Raw genomic sequence first — 21,949 nt, forward strand, 5'->3', positions numbered from 1 at the left:
GCTAAATAACATATGAATTACCTCATTTTTAATGGTGTAAATTAAAAATTACTTAGAACTTAATAACTACTCAGTAATTTTCAAGTATACAATACATTATTATTAACTATATTATTAAGAGCTCTTGAATTTGTTCCTCCCGGCTAATTAAACATTTGTATCCTTTGACTAACATCATATCTCCCTAGTGTCTCCACGCCAAGCCTCTGGTGGTTGCAGGTTGTCTGTTAACTCTGTTGATACTTTACTTTATTTTGCTGTGCAGAAATTCTTTAGTTTAATTATGTCCCATGTGTCAATTTTTGTTTTTGTTGCAACTTCTTTTGAGGACGTAGGCAAAAATTCTTTGCCAAGGCCAATGTCCAGAAAGGTGGTTCCTTGATTTTCTTCTAGGATTCTTATAGCTTGAGGTCTTACATCTAAATCTTTAATCCATTTTGAGTTAACTTTTCTATATGGTGAAAGGGAGGGTCCAGTTTCTTCTCCATATAGGTAGCCGGCTATCCTAGCACCATTTATTGAATAGGGAGAACTTTTCCCATTGCTTTCTTTTGTCGAATTTGTTGAAGATCCAATGGCTGTAGGTGTGTGGCTTTATTTCTGGGTTCTATATTCTGTTCCATTGGTATATTGTGTCTGTTTTTATACCAGTACTATGCTGTTTTGGTTACTGTATCCTTGTAGCATATTTTGAAGTCCAGTAATGTGATGCCTCCGGCTTTGTTCTTTTTTGCTTTGGCTATTCAGGCTCTTTTTTGAATGCATATGAATTTTAGAATGCTTTTTTGTAATTCTGTGAAAAATGATGTTAGTAGTTTGATAGGAATAGTGTTGACTCTATAGATTGCTTTAAGCCATATGCTTTGCCCATGTTTTAATTGAGTTATTTAGTTTCTTACTATTGAGGTGTTTGAGTTCCTTATATATTTTGCATATTAACCCCTTATCAGATGTATGGTTTAAACATATTTTCTCCCATTCTGTAGGTTGTTTGTTTTATTCTGTTGATTGTCTCCTTGGCTGTGCAGAAGCTTTCTAGTTTGATATAATTTCAATTATCTATTTTTGCTTTTGTTAGCTGTGCCTTTGAGGTCATATCCAAAAAATTATTTCCCAGACCGGTGTTATAGAGCTTTCTTCCTATGTTTTCACTTAGTAGTTTTACAGCTTCAGGTATTACATTTGTATTTAATTCATTTTGAGCTGATCTTTGTAAATGGTGTGAGATAAGGGTCTTATTTCATTCTTTTGCTTGTGGATGTCCACTTTTCCCAGCACCATTTATTAATGAAAATATTCCTTCCCCATTGTGTGTTCTTGGCATCTTTGTCAAAGACCAATTGGCCATAAATGTGTGGATTTATTTCAGGGATGTCTATTTGTTCCACTGCTCTATGTGTTTATTTTTATGCCAGTATCATGCCATTTTGACTACTGTAGCTTTGTAGTAGATTTTGAAATCAGGTAGTGTGATGTTTCTAGCTTTGTTCTTTTTGTTCAAGATTACTTTGACTATTTGAGGTCTTTTGTGATTCCACAGGAATTTTGGAATTTTTATTTGTGTGAACAATGTTATTGGAATTTTGATAGGGATTATATTGAATCTGTAGATTGCTTTGGGTAATATGGACATTTTAACAATATTAATTCTTTCAATCCATGAACACAGGATATCTTTTCATTTATTTGTGTTTTCTTCAATTTCTTTTATGAATGTTTATAGTTTTCAGTATACAGATCTTTCACTTCTTTATTTAAATTTATTTCTAAGTATTTTATATCTTTATCTATTGTAAATGGAATTATTTTCTTTATTTCTTTTTTGGACAGCTTGTTATCAGTATAGAGAAACCCAACCGATTTTTCAATGTTGATTTTGTATCCTGCAAGTTTACTGAATTCATTTATTATTTCTAACTGTATTTTGGTGAAGTCTTCAAGGGTTTTTGTGTATATAATCATATCACCTGAAAATAGCGACAGTTTAACTTACTCCTTTTTTATTCAGATTCCTTTTATTTCTTTGCCTTGCCTAATTGCTCTGGCTAGGGTTTCTACTACTGTATTGAATAGAAGTGGTGAGAGTGAGAATCTATGTCTTGTTCCTGATTTTAGAGGAACAGCTTTCAACTTTTTACTGATGAGTATATTAGCTGTGAAATTGTCATATATGGCCTTTATTGTGTTGAGGTACATTCTTTCTATACATAATTTGTTGAGAGTTTTTGTTATGAATAGATGTTAAATTTTGTCAGATGCTTTTTCTGCATCTATTGAGATGATCATGTGATTTGTCTTTCATTTTGTTAGTGTGGTATATCACAATTACTGATTTGAATATGTTTACTTTTGCATCCCAAGGATAAATAACACTTGACCATGGTGAATGAGGCTTTCAATGTGCTGTTGAATTCAGTTTGCTAGTGTTTTGTTGAGGATTTTTGTATCTTTGTTCATCAGGGATATTTTCTTTTCTTATAGTGGTGTTGTCTAGCTTTGATATCGGGGTAGTGGTGGCCTCATAAAATTCGTTTGAAAGTATTCCCTCCTCTTCAGTTTTTGAAGGACTTTGAGAAGGATTGGTATTAGTTTTTTTAGTGTTTGGTAAAATTCAGCTGTGAAGCCTTTAGGTCCAGGCTTCTTTTTTCTTTTCTTTTCGTTTTTTGATGGGAAACTATTACAATTTCAATCTTTTTACTCATTATTGGTCTGTTCAGATTTTCTATTTCTTCATTATTCAGTCTTGGTAGATTGTATGTATCTAGGAATTTATTCATTTCTTCTAGGTCATCCAGTCTGTTGATGTATATTTGTTCATTCTTGTCTCTTAAGACCCTTTACATTTCTGTACTATCAGTTGTGTGTGTTCCGATATTTTGCCTATTTTTAATGTGTTATTTTCTTATCAAGTTTTGAGAGTTCTTTATATATTCTAGATACAAGTCCTTTTAAGATATGTGATTCATAAATATTTTCTCCCACACTTTCAAAGAACAGACATTCTTAAGTGAAGTTCAGTTTATTTACTTGTTCTTTCATTTATTGTATTTTCGGTTTTGTATCTAAGAAATCATCGCCTAACTAAAGATCACAATCCTTTTTTTCTATGTTTTTTAAGAGAAATTTTACAGTTCCTGGTTTTGCATTTCTATCTGTGATCCATTTTGAGTAATTTTTTATATAAGGTGTGAGGTATGGATAAATTTTGTTTTTATCTTTTTGCATATGGGTATCTACTCATTCAAGCACTAGGTTTTAGAAAAACTTTTTTTTGTCACCGAATTGCCTTTTTACGATTGTCAGAAAATAATCCATCATATATGTGTAGGACTATTTTTGTATCTTTTTTAAAAAAAGTAAATATAAAAATAAAATTACACTAGGAATACACCAAGAATTACCTGAAGAATATGAGTATTTTCTTGTAAAAATTATAAAAATATAGAAATATGTAACAATTAGAGTAAATGCTTATATAGACCTTACTGTGCCAAGCATCACTCTAAATGCTTTAAATAGATTAACACATTTACTCTTTATAATTCATGAGACAGGTACTGTTATTTTTTCCATTTTACAGATAGGAACACTGAGGGCACAAAGAGATCATGTAACTTGCATGGGATCATGTAGCTAGTAATTGTTGGAGCTGCCTTCTTAATCACCTTATTATTTTCCTCACCTCTACCCCAATCCAATGCCTTATCTCGAATATGACAATTGTTCTTTGTTTTGTTTGCAACTTTAGCTACCTATATGAAACACATGCAAAAAACATTTCATTTGTATTCACGTCTGTTCTTTCTTCAACACCACTCTCTTGATTACTGTAGTTTTATAGTAAGTCTATAAAGTATGTGAGTCCTATAACTTTGAAGAGAATATGTATTCTGATGTTTTGGTGGAGAGTTTTTTTTCCTAAATGTCACTTAGTATAATTTAGTTGGTAGGGCTGTTCTGTTGTTTTGTAATCCTTCATGAGAGTTTGTCTGCTTTTGCTATCAAGTGCTGAGACAGTGTATTGAAGTTTCCAAGTGTATTTATGGATTTTTTATTTCTCCTTTTAGTTCTATAAGATTTTCTTTCAGGTATTTTGAAACACTGTTGTTAGGTGCACACATATTTATATTTATTATGTTGTTTTGCATAGTTGACGCCTTCATAATTAATGTCCCCCTTTATCCTTTTGCTAAAATTTACTTAGTCTGATATTAATAAGCTGTTCCTGCCTTCTTATGCTTAGGGTTTGTGTAGTATCTCTTTTACCAGGTTTGCACCAACCTAATGTATCATTTTATTTTTTAACCTATTTATGCCTATATATTTAAAATGAGTTTCTTGTACACAGCATATAGTTTGGTGTTGATTTTTTTGATCCAATCTGCTCTTTAAGTTTTAATTAGCAGTTTGTAGTGTTTACATTTAATGTAATTATATGATTAGAATAAAAACCACCACATTGTTAGCTGTTTCATTGTTAAATCTATTATTTTGTTTTTGCTCCTTTGCAATCCATTGTTGAATATTTCATTTTAGCTCCATTATTGAATTATTGTTGATTTTTCTATTAAAGAATTATTTTAGTCATTGCCCTAGGTTACATAATATGCATCTTTAATCAGTCTATATTTAAATAATATTAGACTACCAGACAGGTAGTATAAGGATTTAACAACAATATTTCCCAATTTCTTCCTTCCATCATTTGTGCTGTTGTTGTCGTACATTTTTTTTTTACACATGCTAGAAACACAAAGCGTTTTTAATTTTTTTAAATTTTAATATTTTTGCCGTAGTTATCTTTTAAAGCAATTCAAAATAAGGAAATGAATTTTATATTACCTTCATTTTTTCTATTTCTTGAACCCTTTATTACTTTGTGTATATGTCATACCTCACCAAGGTTTTAAAAATAAATGTTAATATTTTTAACTATTTGCATTTACAACACACCAGTCTTTGACTTCTCTTGGCTCTGTTAAAAATGTGTTGCCTTTAGATAGCTGGGAATGTGTTTTATTTTTATAATTCTTTGTGCTCACTTGGAATTTCAGGACCATGGGACTGAGTATATTATAAGAGGTCCTTTGGCCTAATCTTCAAAGTCTGACAAGTTTACTGATCTTAAGCTGTTTCTAGAAGTTCTCTTTCTGAAGTTGAAGTGTAAGCCTGTTTGGTCTATATTTCTCTTTTATCTCTCTTTTACTCTTTTACTTCTCATGTGGTGTTTGGAGCATTTGGACCACGTTGTCCTGCTTTTTAATGCTTTCTTATTAATAACCCTGTACATATATGAAAATAGTTATTGAGTGCCTTCTTACCATCTGCTTTACAGATTACCATCTCCTCTACACATTAACAAGTAGGAGGGGTGTCCCAGCTCTCTTGCCACACTGTGGAGGTACAGACTATATAGAGTGCTGAACTTAAACTCTCTCCCTGAAGTCATATGGTTTGTTTTATTCCAGACATGTACCTTTAGGAAAGCTCTGGGATTCTGAAATTGGGTGGGTTTCCTTCAAAAACAACATTCACCTGAGGACCTGATTTATTCCAGAGCCTTCTCAGTGCAGTAGTCCTAGTTATGTTACTTGTATAGGGATAAGGCAGAAGGAAAAGAGCAAGCTGGAAAACCTAGAATTTTCTGAGCAAACTATGTTCAATTGTGATTAAAAAAAAATACTCTTGACAGCTAGGGCTGGTCCTATAATAGAACTTATAATAAGCACTTGTCAGTTATGCGGGTTATTGCAAGATACACTTATTTTCAAACTTTCCCCTTTAATTCATGTCCAAAGCATAACATTTTCTTTTTGTCTTTTTCCCCCTCAAGGGGTGCTACATCCATTGTGTACAGATGCAAACAGAAGGGGACCCAGAAGCCTTATGCTCTCAAAGTGTTAAAGAAAACAGTAAGTTTATTTCTTATATAATGGCATCTCTAAGGGGCCTGTGACCTGGAGAAGGCAGGAACCTGATTTGAAGAACAAAGGGGCCAGAGAGCTGCTGTGTGCAAATGACTCATTTGACTCTTGATTACGAGAGTGCAACCCAAATAGGTTGTTGTCTGGTGGAAATTGCATGAGTCTTTGAAAGCAGCTGGATCTCAGATTGGATGTGGTTCTGGGGAGAAGATTGGCAAGGAAAAACATTTAGAATTGGCAGGTAGACCTTATTTTGTATATCAGGCATGTTCTTGGAGATACGTATATATATACATATATATATATATACACACACACACACACACACACACATATACATACATACACACACATACACACACTATATAATAATTTCAATATTTAAATATTAAAACCACATTTTAATATTAGAAAAGCTTGCTATTGAAAAGAATTTGAAATAAAGCACAAATGTATTTGTTAAAGGAGTCATCAGATTCTAATTTGCCTTAATTTTCAAATGTTGCACTTGCTTCAGTAGAGTAAAATTGAATTTTATTGAGTTAATTTTTCTGGGACTGAACCTGCTCTTCTAGAAGTTTGTACTTGGAAAAAAAGGAAGGTTTTTGTTTGGGGGTTGCTTCTTTTGCCATACACTCATAGGTAAGCTGAGGAGGCAAAAGTGACTTAGGCTTATCTCTAATGAGTAAGAAACACAGTAAATGGGAGTTCAAAATATAAATGCCAACACCTGTGTAATACTGTCTATACCCCCAGAGAGTATTTTGCCATTTTAATGCCCTACTTGGATTTTGTGTTCTTATGCAGTTTCTACTCATAAAACCACAAAAAGACAAGATATTCTTTTATAGCACATTCATTTTCAAATTTCATGTGAACAAATATGTGAAATGTATATATAATACATATATATGTGTATATATATGTGTATATATATATGTATATATATATATATATATGTATATATATGAAAACCCAGTTGTAAAGTATGCTGAGAAGTATCATAAATTTTGAAGTCAAATACATTTTTAGGCCAAGGAAATTTTTTTCCTCAAGGCAGCTTAAAATTACCAGCTGTTTGTGTATTGTCTGGCACAGGGAAATTTTAGAATCTCATATAATGAAGAGCATAATACTACAAGCTTTTCAGCTAAATAGAAATAGAATGATATTTTTAAACAATCTGTTAGAATTTACAGTCATAGCAAAATAACAAAAACAGTTTAATGAAAGTCGGTAATAATTTCAATGGCAGTTGCTACTAATGAATTCTATATTCTGAATTTTCTGTTTGGTATAGGCAATGATTTAACTTATTCCAGAATGTAGAGGAATCTGTTGATTGATAAGATTTGGAATTTTCCCTTAATTTAGTTTCTTACAGTCATAAAATTTATCTGAAGTAAGGATTATTAAAACTTTTATGAAATAGAATTTCCTGTTAAATATCTACTTTGTATGAAAATAAAATGGCATATTTTAGCAGTAGTCACACACAAGATGTTTTAGGACTTGTTTGTACCATTTCTTATTGGTTAAAAAATTGTCAGTAAAATTTGTGAAGGGCTATTTGTTTTTCGTAGTTGAGGAAACTTTGAGAGGGAAGAGACATATGAAAGTCTAGGAAATAAATACTTAGAAATTACATGTGAATGCTCAAGAATCCCCAAGGACAACAGGCTGGTTTAAAGGCTGGCTTATGTCAAAAGTCTTTGGATAAATTGGAGAAGGAGGTCAGTGAAGCCATTTGGTGGGTTCATGACGTATATTCGTTGGGCAAGTGCCACTCTGGTTCGTCCTTACTGTCTTCTCGCTGTTGTGAAAACATCTCCCTCAGAAGACAGGCAGGAATAGCATGTGAACGAGAATGAAGTGTCAGATGGAGCTGCAGAGTGGTGCTGTAAGGCAGATGTTGTCAAACACAGTTACTGCTGTGCCAAATGGAATGAGAGAAAATGCCCTGGAGAAACCTCAGCTTTGAATGTGAATTAGATAGAATCCTCAGTATTGTCTCCTAGGATAAATCATGCACAGAGATGTGTAAATGAGAGAAATAGCAGACAAAACCTCAAAGACCAGTTGCCTCTAGCGTTTCATTCCATATAGATCATGGAGACTGAAACTTCCTTGTCTAAAGGAAATGAATGAAGCCTAAGAATCTATTTATAGAGGAAAAGTGATGTGGGGAAAATGTTTTCTTAGAGAATTCAGCCAAGGGGTCTGCTCCTGAGGAAAAAAAAAGGGGGTTCAGAAAACTTGAATTATTTATGTAATCTATTAAGCTCAACCACATAAAATTGCCTTTATTAATGCAATTTTTTACTTATTTCTTGGCCTTCAAAAATGGCAATTTTATGTGGTCCAACTAACAACTTTGGGACTACTATATTACTTCAATGGATGGTTCCTTCAGTCCTCATTTTATGACTAGCCCTAAGTCCAAGAGGCTTGAGACTTTATCTATCTATCTATCTATCTATCTATCTATCTATCTATCTATCTATCTATTTCCATCCATCTTGGTTTTCTAGAGCTGGTCCAACAAACTACCACAAACTAGATGACTTAAAAGCACATAAATTTATTCTCTTACAATTGTGGAGGCAAGAAGTCCAAAATCAAAGAGCTGGCAGGGTTGGTTCCATCTTAGGGCTCTGAGAGAAGATCTGTTCCATGCCTCTCTCCTAGCTTCTGGTGACAGCCAGAAATCTGTGGCATTCCTTGACTTGTAGATCATCATTGTAATATCTGCCTACAATTGTTACTAAACCAAACTTGAGTCAGCTCATCCAGTGTGCAAAACAAACAAACAAACAAACAAAAACACTAACACCAGGACTTGTAGTGAGAGAAAGTGAGGCATTTATTGCAGGGTGACAAGCAAGGAGAATCAGGCAACTCACACTTAAGACCCAAACTCCCTGATGGCTTATGAGCAAGGGTACACTACGAAAGGTAAGGGTACATTTCAGGAAAGCAGAATTAACAGGCAAAATCATAAATCAATATATGGAGGTTATACATTGGTTGGCCCCAAAAGGTGGGAGTATCTTAAAGTAGAGGCTTACAAACAGGTGGATTCTGAGATTCCTTGATTTACAGTTGGTTAAGGAAGCAATGTTTTGTCTAAAAACTTGAGGTCAGAAGAAAGGAATGTTAAGATCTAGCCTTTGGGCGTGACTCTCTACAGGCTTTCAAGGAAGAAATTTAGAATAAGGGCAGTAGTCAGCATTCACTTCTTAGTTCCTCCTTATCTGAGGCCTACATGACAGTGGTTAGCATTTTTCATCTGATGAGGGTCAAGGTTTCTGAATAACAACTCAAGGATATGAGATACTATCTTCAGTTTCTATAAGGAACCAAACATCTTGTGACTCTAACTTACTTGAATGACAATTGTTTAAGCTATTATTACCTTTTTAATTAGTGGATTATTTATATTTACTTTTCAAATTGCTTGTGGCAGGACTAGCTAGATGCCTGAAATCTCCCTAGAAGGAACTCAAAATTTTTCTTTTATCTCCATGCTGGGGGGCCAGGGGAGACTGGCAGTCCCCTAAGAGGGGTCTCTGCTTCCTCTCACAATGTCACATGGCCATCTTCTCCCTGTGTGTCTTTATATCATCTTACCTCTGTGCACGTCCCTGTCCAGATTTCTCTCTTCTTGTAAAAACACCAGTCCTCTTGGATTAGGGACCCACCCTACTCCAGTATGACCTAATCTTAATTAAACTAATTGTGTCTGCAACAACACAATTTCCAAATAAGGTCACATTCTGAGGTACTGGGAGTTAGGATAATGTCTGTTTTGAGGGAGATTTAATTCTACTCTATCTGTAAGGGAGGACCTCTAAGATGAATTTCAAAATATTCCATTCAATATTTTATTTGAAGATGAGTGAAACATATCACATTTAAGAAAGTTAATAAACCTAAAGAAACCCATCTAATTTATAAATAATTTAATGTATAAATATTTTTAAGTCCAAGAAAGATTTCCTCAGACTGTCTCAGACTTAAAGTGAGAGACTTTTAAAAGTCTCTTTTACAGTTAAATTTTTGATAACATGAATCTTCTTTCTCAGGATCTGTTTAAACACTTTTCCATGGGAGTTTACCCAAATTCCATTTTATGGCAATATGAAGGTCTTCTCTCATAGCTTAATAAAATAATTAGGAAGAATTTAGTTTACACTAGCAATGAGACGTATTTTTCCATAAAAAACCCTGGGCATCAGTGAGATTCCATTAAGTACTCAAATATCTGGGTTTTAGTAGATGAATGCTCTGACTTTTCCATAGGAATACAGGTTAAAGCACCAGCTCTTGTGGAGAAATATTATGGTGGTCAGGTGCAGGACAGAGTCAACACTGATAATTAGCATACAGTGAATTGTCATGTTTAGACAACTGGATATTATGAATAGTAAAATATCCTTGTGATAAATTAACAGGTAATTATAATATGAGACATGTTTTAAGTGAATATATATTTTATAAATGGGTATAACATCATGTATTTAATATATAGAGACCTATATTTCAAAAAATTGGAATGCATTAAATTACATATCAGCCAGCATCATAAAGTCTGCAATTTACTTTCAAATGGTTAAACAACAACAAAAAAAATTGTTTGTGTATGCACAGGTTGGGGGAGAGAGGAAAATCAAATATGGCAAAACTAAACAATTATTGTAGTATATTATTATTCATTCTGGTATTTCAACATTTCAGATACATGAGCTTTCTCATAATGAGAAGGCTGTGGAAAAACATAATTCAACATTGAGATCCTGTTCGCATAATTGAACATTTCTTCTGGCTATTCAGAAAGCATTTCAAGATCTTGCACTCTCTAAATGTTATGACAAACATCAGTGACTCACTGTTATAAATGTATTGAAGTGCCAGAAAATAGAAAATGATAATTGAACCACTTTTTATTGTATTGAAAAACCCTGGATATTTCCTGTAACAATATCCATTTGTCTCATTGTGCCATTAATGAGGATGAAGCTTTCATGGTGTTAACTGTAAACAAGAGAGGAAAATGGATTGAAGTGCCTTTTGGGTTGTTTGTTTCCTTTTTTTCCACTTAGTATTAGTGATTCTTGTACTGAAGAAGTCATCAATTCCCTAGACATGACATTCATCCTCTCCTCTTGTGTGGGGATGGCCTAAGTGCAATTTTTGTTCCCCATACATACATACTACATTATCTTGTATATATTGTCTAATTTGCTTGTGATTATCAGTGGAAATTTAACTTTGAAATCTGTGGATCATGAATCAAGGGTGAAGGAAACAAGGCTAACTTTTTTCTTTCATGCATAAGCCCTTCAGTATATCCACTGTATGTGATATTTGAAGTAGAGTAGAAAGATTTTATTAAGTTACCTTGGGTCTTTAAGGGATTTTGACAGACATGGCTAGTGGGGACAACCAGTGTTTTATAAGATGTAACCTTTTTATTGATGTTAAATGATGAACTTAAAACTATATGAAAGGAAAAAAATAAATTCGAGAAAGTGTCAAAATTTGAACAAATTAAGCAGTTGGAAACTTCAAACTGGACTGAATTTTGCTGAGTTAAATGGAATGCCAGCTTTTGAAGAATGACATCATGAAGATGATGGAGTCTCTATTTCAGGAGTAATTCACATGAATTATAGTTTACCTTTCTTCCTTAGGAGTATATACCTCAGAGTGTATCTAAATGACCACATGTCAGACTATAAATGTGACTTATTTTCAAGGAGAACTGATTGAGATTTAAGAAAATTATGCTCCACCAATAATTTATAGTTATCTCTAGAATTTTGGAAACAGATATTTGAACTTCAGAATTCAGATGAAATTTCTAACTATGTAGCTCAACTCTTGGAAAAGCTTGTATTAATCTAACTATAAAATACATGCCTCTCATGAAATACCTAGTATTGAGTCTGAGATCTAATCTCAGTGTGTAAAATCATAATTTCTAGGTATTCTGACTCTCCTTAAAAATTGCTCTGTAGTAGTGGGGTGATGTTGTGGTCTGTGGTGCCAGACAGACTGAGTTTAGGATTACTTCTGCCACTTACTGATTGTGTGACTTTAGAAGTTATAGAATATCTCTCAATCTGTTTCTTCATCTTTAAAATGGGTTTAAGAGTATCTAGGTCAGAGTGTTCTACTAAAGATTAAAATAAATATTTCCCACCACATAGGAAGCATGTAATACATGATGAACATTATTCTTATTAATTGGAATGAGTTCACACAGATATTTCATAAGAGTACCAGTTCATTCTATATAATTTTAATGTTCTCATTAGCTTGATTTAAAGTCAAACAGTGAGTAGCACAGATGATTTTTACATACTTCTGTATGAACAACATTAACTACATTGGTTTTGGAGTACTTTTGAAATTACTGCTAAAAATGGATACATATTCTTTTATTGCTATCAATAAAATGTAATGTGGCACACAATAAGGATTTCCCATCCTGACCTTCTACTTAGGTACATCTCGGATGCCTATAATACCTAGATTTAGAACACTTTCAACCCTAAGCTCTTTTCTATGTGATTCTTACTTTGGAACAGTGTGCCTAGATCTACAATAGAAAAACAGTTCCAGGTCTAATTTTTGTATATTTTAGTTATTATAATACCAATAAAGTTCTGGAAAGGTTTTGCTTGAGTAATTTAATGAACATTCACCTAGTAAATGTCTCAAAATTCTACAAAATTTTCCATAAATGCTGGTTTGATTTTTTTATTCTCTTCTCAGTTAATCGAAGAACCACACATTGTGATTTGTTAATCATTCTGTGAGTTGGTTTTTAACTTCCATTTATTTGTCCTTACATTCTTATGAATTAGCATTTGAGTATATAACTATGATGTTGCAAGGGAATCTGAAGATTAAGTTACAGACTATATAGGCTTTGTTCCAATTTCTTGGTAGATGAATCTCCAGGATGTCTCCACTAGAGATTTTCAGATTTCTCAGTTTTAAAATGGGGATAACACCATTTATACCACTGGGTAAAGCGGGGATTACTTGAAGTTGTATATATTTATATATATGCGCACTTATATTGCCTGGCATGTATTAGGCATTCTTCAAATGTGGGCTCTGTTCTCTGTTCTAGCCTTCTTTTTCTTTGTAACTTTTACATCTCATGTCAGCTTCCCCAGAAGATTTCTTTAGGAAGAATATACTACATTTATATAGAGAACTATGTTTGAATCTAGATGTACTGCATTAATTGGCCAAGTGATGAGCACTGGCCAGTTGACAGACATTAGCTCCCACATCCACCAGTCTTTTTACACACAGGTACACATGTGTGCATATCCCTTTACAAGGAAATTGGCAACTTGGAATTTTCTTTCTCTTTTTTTGTGTGACAGAGTTTCGCTTTTGTTGTACAGGTTGGAGTGTGATGGTGCCATCTTGGCTCAATGTGAATTTTCGGGGGACACAAATACTTAGTCCATAGCAATCACCAACTTGCCAAGTGTTGATAGCCTTAATGATATAAAAGCATGTAGAAATCAATGAAGAAAAGCACCAAAGCCCAAATAAAAAATTAAAATAGCTATTATTTATTGAATGTTTATAATGTGCCAGAGACTGGTGGATTCTCAGTTTCAAGGTGAGAAAACTAAGGGTCAATATCTTGTTCAAACTCATGCTGTTCACAAATGGCAAAATATTTGGAAAGATATTTCTTAGAAAACATTAAAATGATCATATTTTATTGCCATTAACAATGAAAATAACCTTAAATTAATAAGACAATACTTTTTACTACTATGTTAGTTTGTTTTATGCTGCTATAACATAACATCACAGACTGAATAATTTATAATGAACACAAATTTACTGACTCAGTTCTGGAGGAGGCTGAGAAGTCCAAAATCAAGGAGCCAGCATGTGGTGAGGGCCTTCTTTCTGTGTCAACTCATGGCAGAATAGCAGAGAGAGAGAGAGAGAGAGAGGGAGAGGGAGGGAGGGAGAGAGGGGGAGGGAGAGAGAAAGAAAGAGGGTACCAAACTTGTGCTTTTATAAGGGAACTACTCTTGGAATAAGAGCATTAATCCATTCATGGGAATGGTGCACCATCATCCAAACACTTCCCTTTAGGCCCCACCTTTCAACACCAGAGCATTGAGGATCAAGTTTCCAATACATGAACTTTGGGGAACACAGACAAACCATACCACTAGTAACTAAACAAAGAATAAAAATATCTAGCTTTGCCCAGGATTTGGGAAAAGGATTCCCTCACATTCTGTGGATGGGAGTGCAAAATTGACACAGACTTTATGAAATTGTTCCCCATTCCTCATTTTGCATCACCTGCTATAGGAAACAGTTTCTCAGTGATAAGCGTAGGTGTGGTTGGAGGTAGTGCTCAGAGTATATGGTTTATAGAAAGCCAGGTACCTAAATAGAGAATCTGAAATGGTAACAGCTACAATATATTGAGCAATTACTGTGTGCCAGGAACTTTACATACACTATTACAATAAAAATGTGTTGCACGCAAAAATAAATAATCTCATGTTCCCTCACATGTTCTTTGTAAGGTCAGTCTTGGTTTCTGAGGCTCAGAGAGGCTAGCTGCCCACAACCACCGAGATAGTAAATACAGAGCAAGGTTCTGGAAATGGATTTGTCTGGTTTCACTTTTTTTTTTTCTGTCTCACTAAGTGAAAACTACATATATTAATATGTGACTGCTTGAGGTCCTTGCTATATGGATGTTATTATCATCCTCCAAGGAAAGTAGCTAGATGTGTCAAAGAATAAAGGAGGAAAAATAACGTTAGGAAAAAATACCTGTAAATATTTTGAGCAGCACTTAAATGAGAATTCTTGGTAGAAGTAAAATTGTCTCTGTTTGTAGATTATATGATTTTAAATATAGAAAACTCTAAAGACTCCACAAAAAAACTACATAAGAACTGATAAATCATTTCAGTAAAGTTTCAGAATATATAAATGAGGTACAAAAATAAGTTACATTTCTATACACTAACAACAAACTATCTGAAAAAGAAATTAAGAAAACAGTCTCTTTTATGACAGCATCAAAAACTTAAAATGCTTAGGAATAAATTTAAGGAGGTGAAAGATCTGTACTCTGAAAACTGTAAAACATTGATGAAAGAAACTGAAAGCACACAAATAAATGGAAAGGTTAGTTCATGGAGTGAAAGGATTAATATTGCCAAAATGTCAGTACTACCCAAAGTGATCTACAGATTCAGTGCAATCCCTATCAAAATTCCAGTGAATCCAAAGGAAATAAGGTCAATATATTAAAGAGGTAGTTGTACTGCTATGTTCATTACAGCATTATTCACAACAGCTAAGATGAGGAAACAGCTTCTGTCTGTCAAAAGATGAATGAGAAAATGTGGTATGGGTAACCTTAAGAAGGAAAAATTAATCCTGCCAATTGTGACAACATGAATGATCTTGGAGGACACTATGCTAAGTGAAATATGATGGACACAAAGTCAAATACTGCATGATCTCACTTACATGTGTAATTTAAAAAGTTGAACTCAGAGAGAGTAGAAGGATGATTATCAGGGATTGAGTGCAGGAGGAAATGGAGGTATGTAGGTCAAAGGGTACAAACTTTCAGTTGTGTAAAATGAATAATTTCTAAAGATCAAATGTATAATATGGGAAGTATAATTAATAACACTGTGTTGGTATACTTGAAATTTTCTAGGAGTAAATGTTAAATATTCTCACCACAAAAAAAAAAAAAAAACTATGTGAGGTGGTGGATTTGTTAATTAGCTTGATTGTGGCAATCATTTTGCAGTGTGTACATCAGAACATCACATTGTACACTTTAAATATGCATAATTTTTATTTCTCAGTTATACCACTATAAAGCTGAAAATAGCTACTTGGGAGGCTGAGGCAGGAGAATCACTTGAACCCGGGAGATGGAGGTTGCAGTGAGCTGAGAACTCCAGCCTGGGCAACAGAGCGAGACTCTGTCTCAAAAATAAATAAATAAAAATTACAAAATAAATAAGACTCCTTTGGGCCAAGAGGAGGAAGCTTATGTACCTTAGTGAGTAGGAACCACCAACCTCTCCAGGGAGATCCTCTACACTTTGCCACTGTGCCCTCAACCAGGCAGACTGAAGATGCACAATGGAGATTCCCTGCTCTGTCTTTTTCTACCTAAACTTTGGGAACATGGAAAACTGACCATGAGCTGTGCATTTTTTAATTGCTGTGATGTACATAAGGAGGATGGATGGTTCAATCTGGATGAAAGATATGCATCTATTATATGCTGCTATTGGCCACTTTTAACTTCTTACTGATGTGCTCTGGAAGTACGGGCAAGGTCACCTTGGTCAGTGATGGATAAGAGAATAATAAATCACCAGCTCAAATAGACTTTTTGGGGCCAATTGAGATCTCAGAACACATTAAGGAAAGTAGCTTTCAGATAACGAGCCGTGTCAAGTGAAGTGAAACTTCTTCAAGCATTCTGTCAGTTGGAACCTATTGATTTTCATAGGGACTATCAAACCAGGTCTCCTGGAATAGGAACAGGAATATTTCTATCCAGTTTGTGACAAGAATATGTGTATAAGATAGCAAAGGTGGCAGGGCGGAATGTTACATCTTGGCCTGATTTGCATGCTTTACCATTCAAGGATATACTTGAAAGTCATAACATTCTTCCAGAGCATTGTTATGATTTGATGCATTTTCTTTATTGACATAAACATTGCTGGAATTTATTACTATTCTGCATTCTTATTCATCTTCTCATTATATCAATCTCGTATAGATATTTTGTTGCCTTTTAGAAAACAAACACTATAATTCAGAAGTAGGCTGATGAGAGAGACAGAAAGACAGAGAGAGAGAGAGAGAGAGACAGACAGACAGACAGACAGACCATGAGCTAGAGCACCAACAGGCCTGAGTGCTGTTGCCCAAAAGATGAATTTACTTTGCTGGTATGCCATCCACTCAAATTATGACATTTAACCCCTTAGTACTTTTATAAGCATTGGGCAATTGGAACTAAAGTGATTTTCGCTCTTTAAATGGAATCTGTGGAGCAGAAAAAGGAGATATATAACCAACTAAAAGCAGAGGAAACCTCAGAAGAAGAGCTTATTTTACTTAACTCTAGTAGAAGCAGTAGTTTAAGAACTTCTCAGAGAGCTCAGTGGGAAATGCCTTGTTACCAAAGGGGAGGTGCTGGGGCACTAGGAAAGTTGAGAGAAGCTCAGGGTCAGGAGATCAAAGCTGGAGAGTGCTGTCCAATGGACCACAACCAGGAGAGCTGAGAGAGCCGGAAGGACACAGGCTATCAGCCTCAAAGCAGACTTAGGATTCATACCTTAGTGAGAAGGGGAAAGCTATCGTCTTAGTGTTAACAGGGAAAAATGTGTTAATAAATTTTAATTTGTATTTTTTTATGGTACAAAAAGTTGAATGGTGGCCAGAGTTGCATATATCCAGTCACTGTAAACAGAGGAGGAAAAGAAAGCTAAAAAGATCAAGTCATGGAACTCTAAAACCATTTATTTTCTAGAAGAGGGGAAATGAACTATGTACAGAGGATACTAATTAAAAGAGATCCATATAGTTTTCAGTATTGAATTAGTTTTCAACCTTTTTTAAAATTAAGTACTCACAACTCACCATATGTCATATCACTCATTTTAATAGTAAAGGAGCATAATGCTAATAAGAATGGAGCCCACATTCAATTGTTAAACACTATGTAATGTAGTACCACTTTCACATGTTAACACAAAGCTCCCCAAGGAAGTATTTTTCTTATGAGAGTTTTAGAGAAGTGGCATGTTCAAAATACACAATAGCATGTATTCTAGAACTCAGGGCTTTTGAATTCCAAATCTGGGTGTTTTTTATAGATGCCATGAAGGCCCTGATAGAGACAAAGCCAAAAAAGAATTGAATCAGGAATGATTTTGGTCCAGATTTGGGACTAAAACTAAATATTTCTCCTTATTTACCTATTAAAGGATGATTAAGCCTTTATTAACACAGGCACATAGAAGCAGAGTGCCACTTCTAAGTTACACTGTGAAGAATGGGCAAATAATATTCGCTGTGTACAGAGAATGCTAGCAACATGTTATCTTTGCCAAATTCTGTTAAAACCTGAGTTTAGTGAGTCTCACATACAATATCCACTGGCAAATGAAAGAAAAACAACTGGGAACTGTGAGATATACAGACTACACACATCACTTGATGTGACTCTTAACTCTTTGTCTTAGTGGTAGATGGGATGCAGTATGACCACAGGTGTGGCTATATAGGTCAGATTCCAATTTCCTTGCTACTGTGAGAATCTGTCACAGGATAAATTAAATTAAAGTTACCTATACTTATCTCTACCCCAAAGTTGAATATCAGATGGATAGTTATATCTAAAAGAACACATTAGATGGATGTTTTTCCCCCACACAACCTACCAATCTGTGACTGGCAGGATTTTTCTTTTTTTTTTTAACTTTTATTTTAGGTTCCAGGGATACATATGCAGGTTCGTTATATAGGTAAACTCGTGTCATGGGGGTTTGTTGTACAGATTATTTCATCACCTAGGTACTAAGCCTAGTACCCAATAGTTATTTTTTCTGCTCCTCTCTCTCCTCCCGCCCTTCACCTCCAGGTAGGCCCCAGTATCTGTTGTTCCTCTCTTTGTGTCCATATGTTCCCATCATTTAGCTCCTACTTACAAGTGAGAACATGTGGTATTTGGTTTTCTGTTCCTGTGTTAGTTTGGATAATGGCCTAGGGATAACAACCCTCAGCTCCATCCGTGTTCCTGCAAAGGACATGATCTCATTCTTTTTTATGGCTGCATAGTATTCCATGTATATATGTACCACATTTTCTTTATTCAGTTTACCATTGATGGACATTTAGGTTAATTCTATGTATTAGCTAGTGTGAACAGTGCTGCAGTGAACATATGTGTGCATGTATCTTTATAACAGAATGATTTATATTCCTTTGGACATATACCCAGTAATGGGATTGCTGGGTCGAATGGTAGTTCTGTTTTCAGCTTTTTGAAGAATTGCTTTCTAGAATGGTTGAACCAATTTACACTCCCACCAACAGTGTATGAGTGTTCCCTTTCCTCCACAACCTCACCAGCATCTGTGATTTTTTTGACTAATAATAACCATTATGACTGGTGTGAGATGTATTTGATTGTGGTTTTGATTTGCATTTCTCTGGTAATCAGTGATGTTAAGCTTTTATTCATATGCTTGTTGGCCACGTGTATGTCTTCTTTTGAAAAGTGTCTGTTCATGTCCTTTGCCCACTTTTTAATGGAGTTTTTTGTTTTTTTCTTATAAATTTGATTATGTTTTTAAGTTCAGGATATTAGACATTTGCCAGATGCATACTTTGCAAAAATTTTCTTCCATTTTATAGGTTGTCTGTTTACTCTGTTGAGAGTTTCTTTTGCTGTGCAAAAGCACAGCAAAGAGCTTCTGCTCTTTAGTTTTATTAGATCCATTTGTCAATTTTTTGCTTTTGTTGCAGTTGCTTTTGGCATCTTCATCATGAAATGCTTGCCAGTTCCTATGTCCAGAATGGTATTACCTAGATTGTCTTCCAGAGTTTTTATAGTTTTGGGTTTTACATTTAAGGCTTTAATCCATCTTGAGTTTATTTTTTTATATGGTGTAAGGAAGGAGTCCAGTTTTAATCTTCACTCCCAGCATTTTTCTTTGAGATTTTAGGATCAGAACAATCTAGAACTGTTTTTACCATCATGACATCAGGACATATGGAGTGTCCTGATCAGTTTCAAGGAGTGACATACATAATAAAGTACTATAAACTGTATATATCTTTTATTGATAAATCAAAGCAGATCCAAGATTATCATCCTCATCTTTTAAATTTTGATGTATTTTTATGGAGGGGAATATGGGTGAGTGTCAAATCAAAATTTACCCACCACACTTACATCTGCAAAAAAATGTATCAGTATCCTCTATTTTCTACAACAGCATTTATTCTGAACCTGAATTTCTCTTGCTATCACTGGATACCTGGGAGGAAAACATACTAAAAATTTCCAGTCAAAGATATCTTAGTTTCTTCCTGTTTAAGAGTCTCTTTTAGTTTAAAAGTATTTCTTCAGGGTGAAGATTGAGTTCAGCTCTCTCTCAGAGCAATGTTTTCCTTACTCTGTTATTTCCCACTGGCCTCTGTCTTAGATAATCCAGGGAAGCGTGGTGAGCATGAAGAGGCCACATACCAGGGCCACTGCCAGATGCTGTCTGCAGTAGAGACCTGGCTAGGTGAGGAAATCTACAGCTACAGATGACTAGGGACAGATCATGTGCTCACTGGCTCTATGGGAGAGGCCAATGAATACTGAACACACACTCAGAGACCAAACCAGTCCAGGGGTCACAAGCCCCTTGGCCACCATATCCTTTGAAATTGGACAGTCTTGGAAAATATCAGAGATGGAGAAATAATAGGGCATAAACATGGAATGTGTGCATACTACCCAATTAACTCTTACATGAATCTTTTAAACTGTGAGCAGTTTTACTCAGAAGAGACTTACAGACATGCTGATGGGAGAGTGCTTTGAGGATGTGCACACCACTGTATGGAGAAAGATGCTGGGAAGGACTGAGCTGACACACTTTTGTTTATCTGGTCTTTCAGAGAACAGTGAAGCTCTGGGTTCAATTCATGTTAAAATGCTACCTCAGAAAATCTAGACTTCTACATCTAGAAAGAATATATTGCTATGGGGCAACACTGACAATGGAATTTTTTTTCTCAAACCTCAAATCATTAAGATCTCTAGAATCTCTGTCTTTCCCATTCCAGACCAAGAGTATGATTATGTTATTTTTTGGTTCAACATTAATTTCTTCTGTACTTTTCTGGCCATGAATAACTCTAGAAGAACCATGTAAAAGCCTCTCTTTCCACCAAGTTTTTAGCATTCATGAACAACATTAGCCAGGTTCTTTGAAAAAGGTCTGAATTGTCCTTGAAAGAATAGGCAGTGAGCTAAGCTTTCTTCTAAGAGCATCCAGGTTTTTATTTTTTCCATTGAACCCTAAGATGTAATTGATGAAGCTTAAAATGTTAATACTTTCAGGAATATTATTTTTATTTTTATTATTTAACAGTATACAAAGTCATAAGCTTTTTTGGCTTTGTAACTAATAGAAAATCACTTCGTTTTAAGGATCGAGGAAAAGATCAAAGGAATATCTCAGGGTCTCTGAGTGTATATAATATTGTGCCCCTTTAATCACTCAAATTAAAGTTTGGGAATTGTGCACATAAATCATTGTTGTTTGATTGAAATAATATACAATGAAAACCTAAATTTCGTCATTTTCATGGCTTCTTGATAATTTAAAAATCTTGGTCATATAAAATGGTCATAAAAATTACTAAAATTACTGTCTTTACCATATAAAAATTACTAAAAGGCACTAAGAAGAGACGGAGTATATTACACCTCTGTCAGACTTGAATATATAAAGGACATGGTTGATACCCAGGTTTATAGTCAACTTAGATGTGACCCTGGTGGTCAACAGTAATTAGTAAACATATGAAATTGTCTTAAAACCTCCCTAAAGTTTAAACAGGACAGTGCAGCTCTTATCTTAGTCTTCAGAAAAGGTGAGAGAAGGCATTTATTTAAGTGAAAATAGGCATTAGTTTTCTTTCTGATTAACCTCAGGCAGGAAGATTATATTAGGATATAGTTTAGCATTCTGATGAAGTTGTCATTCACTTTCAGAAAACTTTTTAAAATAACAATAAAAATAAAATTGTGTTTCATGTTTAGTAGATACTTTCTCTGAGTAGGGGTGGAACATTTTCATAAATCCCTATATTTCTAAACTTAGTATGCTGCAATTGTAGTGCCTTCTCTGTTAAGAATTAGAAAATTGGAAACAGAAGATTAGAAATGCTCACTTTGATTT

General features: G+C 34.4%; 1 protein-coding gene across 2 annotated transcripts in view; it reads left to right on the forward strand.

The window, feature by feature from the left end:
- The window catches only part of CAMK4 (calcium/calmodulin dependent protein kinase IV), a 256,607-nt gene that overhangs the window by 108,257 nt on the left and 126,401 nt on the right, over positions 1-21,949 (forward strand). For both annotated transcript variants that reach the window (XM_009240947.3, XM_054555812.1), the window contains exon 2: positions 5,834-5,912. In XM_009240947.3, coding sequence (XP_009239222.1) covers positions 5,834-5,912 — 79 coding nt within the window. The remainder of the gene's footprint in view (positions 1-5,833; positions 5,913-21,949) is intronic.

Source organism: Pongo abelii, chromosome 4 (genome assembly GCF_028885655.2).
Source record: "Pongo abelii isolate AG06213 chromosome 4, NHGRI_mPonAbe1-v2.0_pri, whole genome shotgun sequence".
NCBI classification, from domain to species: Eukaryota; Metazoa; Chordata; class Mammalia; order Primates; family Hominidae; genus Pongo; species Pongo abelii.